Genomic DNA, 14,267 nt, shown 5'->3' on the forward strand with positions numbered 1-14,267 from the left:
GGGTGTCTTAAAATAGCGAATTTGAATCCCCCATGTTTAACTTTCCAGTAGTTTGAGTTGGTTGTGTTGTGAATGTTTTGGCACATTAGTTCCCAATCTGTTGATGGTATGATGCAAAATGTTTCTTTCCCCATTCATCTATTTTTTATTTTCTTCCTCACTTTTTATTAATCTAGACCCTAATGCTGTGGAGTGTTTCCTGGAAATGCACCACTTGAGATGTCCTCTTGCACTTTCCTTCTTCTTTTTTGGTCCCATAAAGATAATCATTTTTTGACATCTCAAGAAAAAGACTGGAAACAAGAGCTAACAACGTTGTGTTTAATTGCAAGAAAAACTAAAACAATCTTTCTATATAGTCACGGATATAACAAGCTGTATTTAAGGTAAAAGTCCTTTTCAATGAGGTGGATCGTCAATAAGGTTTTCTCTTCCAAACGCATTGACAGGATACTGTTGTACACAGTCGTATATTTTAAGGTGAACGGTCCCTTTAAATAAAATGATCCTCCTGGTTCAATATTTCCGGGCCTTTAATCTTTAATAATCCCTCCTGTCAGTTATCCTGCTCCGCCGTTCTGTACACTCAGCTTCTTTTCGACACCACCTTACAGATAGCAGGCTTCTAGATTTCATCAAGGTCATTCTTTAAATCGACTTAGACAACCATCGATGAGTCAACTCTATCATCCGATGAATTATAGACGGTAGACGATCACTTCTCATCACAATAAGACGTGGATGTATAGAAGGTTATTTATTGTTATCAATCAGGCTTCCTCACGCTGCCTTTGCTCAAATCATTGCTACAAAACTGAATCAGAAAGCCGTTTTGCACTCACTGTACAAGGACTTTGTCTTTGTGCATAACACAAATACAATGCAAAATCCAAGAGACATCTACTTACATGAAAACATGATTTAAGTAACACATACAAATCTATGTTTTTAGACTATTTGACAAGCAATTCCGAGTGTTACCCCATATTTTAACCTGCAGCTTCATGTTTTTCTGGTTCCAGTTTCTAGTAGTTATCATGGCTCCACTAAAAGAGGAATTTGTTTTTGGTCCAAGAGTCTGCTGAATGTGTTTATTTTACTGATGTATTTCTTATTCTTTTGCAGCAATGATGGCCCGGGTAATGCAGAGGTGTCTAAGGTGGTGGAGACACTGGTGAACAATCCTGGCTTTGGCACTCGCTGCATGACTGGAGACCCAATACCGTATGTTCTACTCACAAGAAGCCATACGATGTGTGTTAGTGTGCATTCCTCATGGTGCTCATACAGTTGTAACTTGTCTTTAAACACGGAGTCCGGGCCGAAAACCCTGCTGCACGAGTAGAATAGCTCTCTGTATGATCCTCGTCAGAACAATTTGATGGATTTATTTTCAAACTGAATGAAAAGGAATTATTGGTAAGCTTGGAGCAAATGTAGTTCACACGAGCTTACACCACTTTAAACACTACGATTTAATTCAGACATCAGTCATCATTCAACCATCTTCGGAAGTACATTTGGTTACCTCATGTTCATTTACTGAATCCTATTCAGCTTCGAGGTTACTCACCAATCAGTTGAACTATTTGAAAATTAAAAAGTCAATTTTTCATCCAGGATATTCAGAAAATGCAGTTTTAAGCCTCCCAAGACTGAATATGTGCTGCTTTTCTCTTTTATTTATCATATTAAAGTGAATATCTTTTGGTTTCATGGTGCAAACCATAACCATTAATCAATCAGTCTTGAAAAATTTCAAAAGTATATATATTGTAACTCATGATAATGAAAGAACAGTGAATATAATAGGGCTGCCATGATTCAACAACGTATTGATTAGTGTATCAACAGGAAAATAATTTAAAACTCTTTATCAGATTAATAGTTAAATATCTATTTAGATTGACCAGTTTAAAGTGAATATCTTTGGGTTTCTAACAAAAATAAAGACATCAACTTGGATTAAGAGAACTGAGAAGGTCCATGCTACCCATCAGTTGTACTTGTGTTGATAAGAGAGCATATTGCGTATAATTAATGATAAACTCTCGTCATCCCCCTTTGTTTCTTCTCAGGAAGCTCCCGTGTTCCTCGGCTGGCTCTGATTGGTTCACTCCCCCGGTGGATCCGTCCATCACCGACATCTTCCTGCATGGGAACTGGAGCATGGCCAACCCCTCCCCCTCCTGCCAGTGCAGCACACCTAAACGCACCATCATGTTACCTGACTGCTCCCCCGGAGCAGGAGGCCTGCCCCCCCCTCAGGTCAGTCTTTCTCTGCAGGCACTATTATGGGACTTTAAGTGGAGTCCAGGTGAAAAGATACAATAAAAAACAAATCAAAATAGATGCTTTAATATGCATAGGGCATTATGTATTGCTAACTGTAGGTGAACATTCAAGGCAAAAACTAAAAACTTGTATTGTCTTTCAACTAGTCTCTAAGAAAATGTTTTGTGGAACAAACGAAAATATATCAAACTAATATTGTCCTGTGCACAAAAAACATATTTTCACCTGCAGTGTGTCACCTGAAGGTCACTGTGTGTGTGTGTGTGTGTGTGTGTGTGTGTGTGTGTGTGTGTGTGTGTGTGTGTGTGTGTGTGTGTGTGTGTGTGTGTGTGTGTGTGTGTGTGTGTGTGTGTGTGTGTGTGTGTGTGTGTGTGTGTGTGTGTGTGTGTGTGTGTGTGTGTGTGTGTGTGGCCTGCTGTCCTCCATGTGTGTGTGTCACAGTGGGATAAACTGCAGTGTTAAAAAAGTAAATCAATGACACAACACTACAATAAAAAATGCTTATCATGGAGGCTTCTGGCGTGAAAGTCGCAGTCAGCATCATTTTGATTTGAAAATGTAAAGGTACTTACTACGAGGGAATCTGCGGCGCCCTGCAGAATGTAAATGCGCCTTTTTTGCTGCCTCCCTTTGTGTACCAGCATGCACACATTCAAGTCCAGCGTGAATGAAATCCCCTGAATTTGCAGATGCAAAAATATATCCATATCGTGTCTGGTATATGGAAACCTTTCACCTTATGGCACCTTTTAATAGAGACTTTCACCTTTTCCTCACATTACGACTCCACGGAGGCTTGAAGTCGATACCCCTTCCTTTAGAGGCCATTACTTTAACAATATATATACACGTCCACATGCAGCGGGGTGTGTGTGACCTGCAGCGATCCTCCAGGCCAAATCGATGGGCCTGTTAGAGACCCCCAACAACAACCCTGTACCCTCCCCTGACTCCACCAATCAGCATTCACAGAAAAAGGAAGGAGAAAGAAGCTCATTTGGAGCTAAATGGTTTGCACCGCAGTCTCCGTGCGATGATGATGAGGAATCTAAGCTGGAGAGGGAATAGAGGGCGACGTCCTTTATTAGAGGCGGCTCTGTGTGTTTACTCAGGCTTTGTGCCATGGGCCTGCATTTTGAGAGGTTTTAATTTGAATGTCTCTCTCCTAACCCCACCTAAAGCTCCTGGAGTCTGGTGGTGGCTGGGAATTAGTTTGTGGAAGTTAAACCCAGGTTGAAGAGAGGAGAGAAGCGGGGGATTCATGGCTGCAGAACAGAGAAAATAATGTTAAACTCATTGTCATTTCACACAGAGTAATGCTCTCTGCTGATTGGGCCTGCAGGCTGCACATGGTGATGCTGATTTCAGTATTTGATCTCTCTACTGTGTCCATGCTTTAATGTTCAAAAAGCTCTTTATTTTTCTCATACTGCCTGTGCTGCAGCCTCTCTTTTCACCCTCTGTCTGAAACCAGAGTCCAGTTTCTCTGGAAGCCTGATTGGTCAGTTGGCTGGCTCTGTTGTAATTGGTCAACCGCTTAGAGATGTCCCTCCCCTTAGCTTATCACCAACGTATAGGAGCGCTTGCCAAAAGAAGAATGAGTGGTACATAGTGATGTCACCAATTCCCGGAAGTAAACAAAGGAGTCCAATGGAGGCGTTTCAGGACGGGGGGGGGGGGCGGGCTGTGTGGGAGAGAATCCAGCTTAGACTTTTTGTATTTCCACATGTTTATTTATTGAAGCTTTATTGAATCAGCAGTCCCATTGAGATTAAATTGTCTTTCCATGCGAGACATGAGAACACGAACACAACGACACAAAAAGCAGGGAATAAAACAAATGAAACTCTTAATAAAACCTCAGAATATCAAGCTTTAAATCTTTCAATGGATTGTAAGACTTTAGTTTTAAGAGCATTTGAAAGGTGCAAAGTACCTGAAACATGAGTGCATTCATGAGGGATTAACGTGGACGATCCAGGCTGCTTTTAGTGTCATGGAACTAAACTACTACTTTCGCTTGTTTGTAACATACCCATTCATAAAGTCAGTCAACAATGGCAGTAGTGACCTTTATTTTTGAAAGAAACATGAACTGTGTGCTGATGGCTTATCCACCAGAAGTTTTTACAGATTTATAAAGAGGAGCTTTTATCTCTCTGCACATCGGGAGCATTATTAACGCTTCCTACACACACTTAACTTACACATCGACACGTGACACTAGACTATAATGGTGTGATTACATCCAATTTACTGGCTTTATTGCACACATGCACTTTTCAATTACTCTAAAGCAACATTGCCTGAAGCTATTTTAGTTATTGTATTTTTTGTTTTAGATGGCATCACATTAAAAGAATCTAAAAATGACTTTTACACGTTTTTTAAAATGGAATTTAGAGAGTGCTCAAAATGATATAGAAAAATGATATTCTGGCTGAGTTAGGAAAACTCGCAATAATGTATACAATTATTTTTGTCAAATTTGTTGGAAGGACACATGAGACATCAAATTAGGAAATTGTACTCATCAAATGTTAGGAATTTGTTCTGGTTTCTCCTCAAAATCTCAGTAATTCTTTGATAAGTATTTACAAGACAAACACTTGAATATTCTCTGAGATTACAGTAAAGTAATTGTTAGATTTTTCTTGTAACTATAACCCCCTTCCTCACCTCTTTATTTATTAATTGTTTCCGCCCTAATCATGGTTAATTTGCCCCTTTTATATGGGAGGAACTTGGTAGAGAAGGACAAATGAGACGTCCATTAAGGAGAGAGACTCTGCCTGTCCTTATTCACCCTCCTCCTCTAAATGCTGCGTTTCCCTCTGATATGTGTGTCTGAAGTGTGTGTGCCCTGTGCAGGTATGATGTTAAGGATGATTGTTGAGACAGTAAACAGCGGCGTGCCCTTTGTGTAACCTCTTCCTCCTCTGGCCTGCAGCTCAGGACAGCGCTGTCACTCCCATTTGTTGACTCGTATCTCTGCGCCGCCGTGCGAGTTCATCGAGGTCTTTCCCTTTTTGATTCTCCATTGTAAACAGCCTCCCTCATGCTCTCATTCAGCTGCTTCTCTATTTGTTATTTTATGAATTGCTGCCACTTAGCTGCTTCACTGGATTTCAACTTCATTGTGTCATTGTGTGTGTTGCATGTACTTTAAGTATACTAAGCATCAATATAAAGACCATTTGCTCTTTACTGCATCTTATTACATTCACTTGCATCACTTTCTCTTTTATTTTGTTCCAATCCACATCCTGTAAAAGGATAGAAAGTGGACACATGGAAACAACCTTGAGGAGTTATTATCATGCACCACAATTATTGCCAGTCATCTCCCACTGCGCCCTGAATGAAACTTTAAAATTAGGACAAGAAGAAGCTACGAGTGGACAGCATTTATATGCAACACACATGCTGTTCACTTAACATTTACCCGCCTCTGTTCATCAGCTTCTTTCTGCATAATGAATTTATCTGCCAGGGGTCAGTCTTTGTACAACAGAGAGCTTTTTATTTCTGCCTCTGAACTGTTGCATGTGCGAGTTCATGTGCTGAAGAGATGTGGACACACAGTGCGATTATGAGGGGGGAAGGTTGACCAAGGTCCTGTTTCACAGACGCAGTGCATTAGTGCAATCTTTTAATAAATAATAATACATGAAAGTGCAACTGTAGACCATCACCTCCCTGCTACCAACTGCACCACCAGGGGGCTATAAGCCAGCTTTTGAAATGTGGGGTGGTGCAGAAGGTCATGAGACATGTTTGTTATTGTATTTGTATTGAAATATTGTGTGGTGGTCTGGCAAGGCAAGTTTATTTATATACCTTTCATATGAATATATCAAGAAGACACAATTGAGAGAACTAAATAAGAAGACAGATAGGAGTTGAACACTCATGGGAACAGCAGACAGAGACAAACAGGAAGTAAAAGACTGACAGGAAGTAAAAGACTCACAGGAACAGAGTATGGGCTCCGGCAGTTTGTATTTATTTATTTAAGAAGGGACAATACACATTAATTAACATGAGCACTTTCTGTAAATCTATCATTTCAATGTGCCAGATGTATCCATAGAGGCACATTTGCATCTACAGTCCCTGGCAAGTTGATGGCATTCAAACAAAAAGAAAAAGTTGTTAATGGAAAATAAAATGTGAACAAACTCTGACGGTGACACAAAACTGGAGCTGCTCTTCTCCTCATTGTGCCGTGTGATTGTGTCCAACATGATCACATTTTTAAACGGAGCCAACAGCAGGGTAACATGATCCTGGAGAGGAAGATCTCTGCAGTTATTCTACACACAAAGAGTGGAGCAGCTTTTCTGGCCTGATCATGACAGACTGAGAGTTTCCCAGGGACACATTTTTCAGCCCAACAAAGAAAATCTCTGCTTCATTCAACATGAGCTCACCCCACAATTCAGCCACCTTTCTTCTTTTGTGTGGAGCGTCTCCTGCCTCCGGACAGCTCGTTTACACTCAAATGGATCTGTGGGTGCTGGGAGTCAAAGGGACAAATCAGCAGCAGGCAGAGAGAAAGTGTCTGCCTGATGTGTTCACACGCTGCCGGATTTATTCTGTGCCAACAGCTGGTTTTGGAGAAAGAATCATCCCCTCTTTCACTCAATATGATTTCAAAAAACAAACAAATGATAACATAAAGTAGCAATAATGTATCTTACTGAGAAAATGTGTTCCCATAAAACTAAACTGCATCCTCAATTAAGATTACAAGTTATTTTTTTCAAGATAACAGTCCAGTTTCAAACAGTGTAAAGTAACTACGGTAACTATATTTATTGTACTTTACTTCCATTTCAGGCTACTTTATAATTGTACTGCACTACAAACAGGAAGCAATATTGTACTTTTCACAGCATTACATTTTACAGCGTTAGTTACTATACAAAATAAATCATGATGTTTTATTACGGGCCAAGCGACCCAGCAGCATATAAATGAACCCCAAACTTTACCAAGTGCAACATTGAAGAGAAGAACACATTAATGCATCAGTAATTATCATCAAATGATTTAAAAGATATGATTCTGAAATGGGCCGTTCTGTATTTACTTTAAGGTATACTTTCCTACTTTTACTTACCAAGTTCTTCTTCCAAGAATGGTCTCTGAAAGGCAACAAAATAACCTTGTTGGGTTTTGCAACATACCGTGGTTAGTGCTAACATTTTCTTTATGTATTAATAGAGGTGTTCATTTAAAGTGAGTGAGAATTTTGTTTCTTTGTGAGCCAAACTGGTCAGGGTTGTAACAATTGTAAATACTGTATGTTCCCTCTCAGTGTAAATCACAATGCAGTTGAATTGTATGGCAACTCACTCTTTAACAGTCTGGCTGACTTTTGGGTGACAATTTAAATGAAGGACTCACAGAAGTGGATAAAAACCGCTCTGGGATTATTCATTATACAATCATCACTTCCTTTTGTAAAGCTCAGCAGATACTCTCACTCACTTGTGTTTTTTTCCCTCAAACCAGCAAAATAATTTAAATAATGGTGTTTATTTTACCGTGCAGAAACTCTTTCTTCGCCCACACAAATAGTAAGCCAATCCCAGTCTTCAATATGCTGACAGATGAGTCCAGAGAGAGTCATTTGCAGTGGGGTCAGTCTCCAAATGATACATACATCAATCGTAATTTCGCTGAACGTGGCGGCGGCTTTATCAATTCCTCTGCCCGCATGACGGCCTATTCATCTTTGAAGGTTAAATATCACCAGTGAACAGAGTCAATACCTTACAACTGATAACGGGCTTACTGTTGCCTGCCATCTCCATGGAAACAAAGATTTCACACACACCTCCCGCTGTGATCCTCTCGCTCTCTTTTCTGAAGTTTTTCAAGGGCATATGTAAGGATGAGCAGGAGGGAAAGATGAAAAGGAGAACGAGTGAGCAGCTTCATCGTGATTTATTTAGCATGGGGGGGAATGTTCAGGTCAAAGGGAATACATCCTCGCGGTGCGGGGGGGCATGCATTCTATTATTATTTGGCCCCACACAGTGAGCAAAGCAGGAATGAGGATATCTCCACATTCATGCTCACCGTTCATCTCTCATGTATGTAAGGGGTAATGTGCATTAACATTTTATTTTCCATGAACCAACTGCCACAACCCATACCATGTTCCTGTTATTGTTTACTTCCTGTCTGTATTCTTCTGCTGTTCCCGTTAGTGTTTACTTCCTGTCTGTCTTCTCCTGCTATTCCCGTTAGTGTTTACTTCCTGTGTCTGGAGTCTTCTGCATTTCCTGTAGGGGTTTACTTCCTGTCTGTCTTCTTATCTGTTCCTGTTAGGGTTTACTTCCTGTCTGTCTTCTTCTGTTGTTCCCTTCAGTGTGTAAAAGACAAGCATGAGCGTGAACTTTCACATCTTTAATCATCCGCCTTTCTTTGTGCACATGAGATCAAATTAGATTTTACTTGTGTAGGAACACGAGATATAAACAGATGCAGATTAATATGAACACAGCGCGATGTCTTATCTCTGCTCCTGTATACCAGCTCATTCAACAGATGTGATTACTCCTTAGTTTACACCCCCCCCCCCCCATGTTTGCATGCCCACCTCTCAGTGTTGTCATGTGCAGAATGAGAGTATGTACCACGCTATGTTCCAGTCAGTATGATGAGGAATATGGCCCGAAGCCAATATAATTAGAGCCACACTGACTCAGTGTTCACAAAGCCGAGTGTGAATGAAAGCTCTTAATTTTGGTTTTGTTTGTTTCTGAGTTTCTGTGGCTTTTGAAAAAGAAGCATGTTTGTGGAGCGATAAGACGAGGTGTGTGTGTGTGTGTGTGTGTGTGTGTGTGTGTGTGTGTGTGTGTGTGTGTGTGTGTGTGTGTGTGTGTGTGTGTGTGTGTGTGTGTGTGTGTGTGTGTGTGTGTGTGTGTGTGTGTGTGTGTGTGTGTGTGTGTGTGTGTGTGTGTGTGTGTGTGTGTGTGTGTGTGTGTGTGTGTGTGTGTGTGTGTGTGTGTGTGTGTGTGTGTGTCCTCTTCTTCTCTTTCCTCCTACACTCTCCTTTACAAGATGTCTTCTGCTTCCTTATTTAGTTAGTCTTTTTTCAATCTGGTTTATAATCTTTCTTTATTCTTCTCCTCCTTATTGTTTTACTCGAACATATCCTCAGCTAATCTTGTTTGTGCTGCTTCTTCTTCACCTGGACATAACACTGGGGCCTGTATTTCAAACATCATGCTAGCAGTTTATTAGAGTCCTGATGTGAGTTAACCTCCTGGAATTTCTACTAAAGTAACACAAAACATATTAGATCTTTCAAATATTGGGAAATAGATGTTTAACAAAATAACTAGACGGCGCGTTGATGGGCACGCTGCTGCATTTCTCTGCAGTCGGAGATCTCAATAACACTTTAATCAAGGATCACTCTGCTAATTAGCATAGTGTTAGCTCTTTAAATTATCAAGGCTAAAGCAGCTTGGTGTAGTATCAGTCTGTGAATGGTGGAGGTCTCTCCCCCCCCCCCCCCCCCTTAATTGGATGTTTGAATGCACCAATTTATCCACATAGGAGCATCTAATTAGGTTTCTTTGACATCACACACAGCTTACGCAGTTTTGGCTGGGCTTCTAGATTTGAGCCGGATTTAATTGTGGGTTATGGGAACGTTAAAGGCACGTGTTCACGGGGCTGTGAACATATCACCTGCTCCAGAGTTTTGTTGTTGCTGCGTCTCCTGGAGGAGAGTTTCTGGCTGGCTGCTCCTGCAGGAGTCTGTCTGTGGTCAGGACCTCAGGATGCTGCAAAGTGAAAAAGTTTTATATTCCAACACAATTTTAAGAAGCAGAAACAAAGTCATGCATCTTTAAACATTACTGAGAATGCTTTGAAACTTAACTGAAGCTGCCCTTAACAATATGTTGGGTGTTATCATTGTTTTACTTTACTTTGCATAATGTAAATTAAACGTTGACAGATTATCAGAGAGCATTTTGGCGTCTCCAAATGCAAAATGCTGATGCAGAGATATATTGCTCTGTGTCTAGACCAACTCAAGCTCTTTGCCAGACTGTTTTGACCAGTATTCAACGTACCCTATGTGAAGCGGCACTTGTTTTAAATGCCAACAAGACAAAGCTCATGTTGTTCTCCAAAGCAAAATGTAAACCCTTAAACCTCCCTTCTATCACCACTTTACAGGGTTCTGAGATTGAATCTGAGTCTCAATACAAATATTTGTGGAATTGTAATTGACAATTTCCTCTCTTAAAAGCAACATTCAACAACTGGTTGAAAAATGAAAGATATAAACAAGTTCTGTTCTTCTTTCAAGGCCAGAAAGAGACAACATTTATGTCAGTGCTCTTCAGAAACCGTCTACCACTGTCCCTGAGGTTCATACAAGCAGTGGCGGTTCTACGGGGTGGCACGGGGTGGCAGCTGCCACCTCAGAAAAATGCCTTGCCACCCCAGCTGCCACCCCATTTGGTAGCTTTGTTTTGAAAGAAAAGTTGTGGCTCATCGGACATTTATGAGAGAAAATCTCTAATGTCCGATTGCAAGTGAATGCAGCACAAGACGCAAGCCTTGTAACCCCTCCCCCCTTCATTTGAACGGGAGGACAGCGCAAAACGAGAAGCATTTCGGATACAAGTAGACAGAAGGAATGAGGTATTTGCGGTCAGGGTATGGCTGGGGTAGGCTACAGCCATACCAATAAATGGCTTAGTCCCATCATGAACAATGATGTTAAAGTAATCAAAATAAAGTCCGCCAACTCGCGCGGAGTAAATTGCACAGACAGCAGTTAGTAAGATTGATTTCAGTAGCCACTTGTCTGGAAATACCGAAGACTAGAAACGGTTTTGAACACTTTTGTCACAGAGTAATCGTCTTCTCAATAGAACATCTTTGATAATGTCTTCTGGCCAATCAGAATCACGATAACGGCGTGGTGTTGTTGCAGGAAGTCCCGACGGAGAACACTTTTGCTGTAGTAAATCTCTATATACATCGGTACAACTATAAGAACCCACGGTTTGATGATTGATAGGTGTGTGCGCTGTCTTTCATTTTGACACACAGAACAATGAGGCTATCCACCCTTATCCACAAAGTAAAGTAATTCACTCAGCCTCTTCCCTCTCCTCTCTGTGAGGAGCAGCAGGTTCAGCTTTCAGAGCAAAGTAACAAAAAACTAAAATGGCATTCATTTTTTTTAAATACGTTGTGTAGTAATATATATTTATTTATTTTTCTTCTCAAGAGAGCACCAGAATGTGTATTTGATGTTAGTATTTCAAAAAATCTCCTTGGGGAGAATCCCTGCAGGGGTTGGGTTTTCAACTCTTTCACCTGTGGGGAAATTGCAGGATTGGCTCCAGGTCGCCCTTTTTATTTACTACAAGACAAATGTGCCTTTTTATTTCATACAGTTCAATTTGGATTGAGACATAGAAATAATCTAAACCTCACGCGTGGCGTTTCACTGTCAAGGGGAGCGTGTATGTAATTATATTGCAAATACTGACTTGAGCCCCACCACTGTATGGGTTAGCCCTACCATAGATTACCCAACAAAAATACTCTGGCGCCACAACTGTTTGCGGTCTACTATGACAGAGAAGAGCCTGTCAAGTTTGGCTGTACTCAGCATTGAATCAAAACGCACCATAGCTTTAAATCTTAATAAGTTTGTGTGGCGTTTTGTTGCTGATCAAGATGGTAATCGCCACATTCAGCTGTTATAGATATGCCAACTTGATGCTCTGCTCACGGATGAGTCGATTAGAATAATAAACTGTTTAAGAAGATGACCTTACATGTGTAAATTTATGTTTCTTCTTTGTGGGGGTCTGCCCCCAAAAAACAGTTTCAAGTCCTGAGAAAGTCAAATAAGACGATGTGTAAAACTTCACTGCCCAGCCAAAAAAAAGTAACCACTTTGATTAACTAGGCCAGTAGGTAAGGGCTTTCCACTGGATAATAACTGCAGCGATGTATGTTTTAGCTGAATACACGTTTTTTTAACCCTAACTGATGCAGTTAGTCATTTCTTTAATTGTTCTTTCTGATGTAAAGTCAAGGTTGTAACTGTTTGCAATGAAGTTGTGGGGCGCTGAACTGTTCCTTTGATTCTTTTGAATTATGATAGTAATTACTGGTCTTTCAAATTTGAAGGAGGGTGAGCAAGCATCTTGAGGAACATTCATCATTAACTCCTCCAAAAAATATAGTTTATTTAATAATAACACTGAATATGTGAATCATAACAGTGATTGACAGCTGATAGGAATAATATGATTGTTAATATTATCATATTCATACAGACACACATCGATGAGACAGTTAATGTACTTATTGCAGCAGTCTGCATATTTGGTACCCCTGCTGGTCTAAGAGTTAAACCAACTCATTCAGTTAAAATTCATTAAATGACGTGTGCCACCTTATATATTTATATTTAAGGCTTTACTGATGTGCCACAATAATGTCACCTAATGTTATTGAATTAAAATATCAATATTGTGGCTTTCCAAGTTAACATTGATTGATATGACTGCGATTAAATCGGCATATACTTCTGCCAGGGGATACCACCCCTGAAATTCTCCTGCCACCCTCTTGCCACCCCATGAATATTTGTCTAGATCCTTCCCTGCATACAAGCCTTAAACCCCTTGAACGCACCATTGCTCCTTTTACGCTCGGGATGGATGTTTGCCCTGATCACCTGTAGACTAAACCATTGGCATATCCTTATTTATAAGTCTATTCTTTGTTCTCTCCAACCTCATCTTCCGATTTGTATCCTTTGAATAGTATGGGTATTCATTGGCTCTGCTCTGAGGACTTGGTGACACTAACTGTCCCTGAAGTCCACACTGAGATGGCGAGTAAAAGAAACCGACAAACAAGAAACGGAAACAAAGTCACCTAAACTGAAACACAATTTTCCGATTAACCTCACAATTCAGATTATCACCAGACTTCCCTTAGCAGCATTTTGGCCTCTTTCAGCCTCATGTTTTGGTTTTGCAGCCTGCAACTTAAGACTTTGGTTCACTCTCACAGCTGACACTCGTTTTCCGCAGCAGGAGGCTTCAGTTTAAAGGTGAGCTATCTTGCAAAATGCACTTTTGTACGTCTTTTATCCATGAATATGTGTCCCCGGTGTTCCAGGGAACTCACCAAGTGTCAGAAAACACAACCCTCTCTATTTTCCTCGATACCCAAATCTCTAATAAAGGGGCTGCAACGGATCTGATACAGACTGATCCAGATTTGAACACTTCTATGACGTCACAGAAGTGGCGCTACGGCTATTGGGCCAACTCCACCAATCAGGAGGAGACAGCCACGGACATTGTCGTTCGAAAGCGCTGGAGATGCTGTAGTACATATGCCAGGCCTGTAGATGGTGCTGTTCTCACTGAATCCGAGCATGAAAGGCAGTGTTAAATTGACCGAAATGAGGAATGGCTAAAATGCATGATCTGTTTGGTATTTTGAAAAATAAAAAGTATAAATATGCCTTATATAGGTATGGTCCTACACTATATTATTCAAATATAGCATGATAGGTCAACTTTAAGAGAAATCAACAGGTGAACAGTGTAGCGTGAAGCACTTAAAAGACTAAACGGAAACATGGTCACATATTCCCAAACATTATTTTCTGATAAAGTTTGCATTTTTAAAAAGACTGAAAATGCTTTGAAACTTAAAGTTAGAACATCACCAGACTCAGCTGCTCTGAGGATTGTGTTGGCCTCTTTTAGCTTCGTGTTTTGTTTTTTTGCAGTCTGCGAATTCAGCGCTTTGATTCGCTCTCACAGCTGAAGCTCATTTTCCATAAACAATTGAAGTATGTTCGCTCACAGATCACCATTTGCAGCACAGAGTTGGAGCTCGGGCCCCAAGGAAAAAAACATCATGAAGGTTTAAACTCAGTCGCGTTTAAA

The 14,267-nt window shown here is 40.5% G+C and overlaps 1 protein-coding gene across 1 annotated transcript in view; it reads left to right on the top strand.

Moving 5' to 3' along the window:
• Window positions 1-14,267, top strand: part of LOC307032138 (phospholipid-transporting ATPase ABCA1) — a 122,104-nt gene that overhangs the window by 68,411 nt on the left and 39,426 nt on the right. Inside the window, exons 31-32 of the mRNA XM_079669919.1 lie at window positions 1,126-1,224; window positions 2,079-2,268. Of these exons, the coding sequence (XP_079526045.1) occupies window positions 1,126-1,224; window positions 2,079-2,268 (289 nt within the window). The remainder of the gene's footprint in view (window positions 1-1,125; window positions 1,225-2,078; window positions 2,269-14,267) is intronic.

This window comes from Notothenia rossii, assembly GCF_949606895.1.
Source record: "Notothenia rossii genome assembly, chromosome: 3".
NCBI lineage: Eukaryota > Metazoa > Chordata > Actinopteri > Perciformes > Nototheniidae > Notothenia > Notothenia rossii.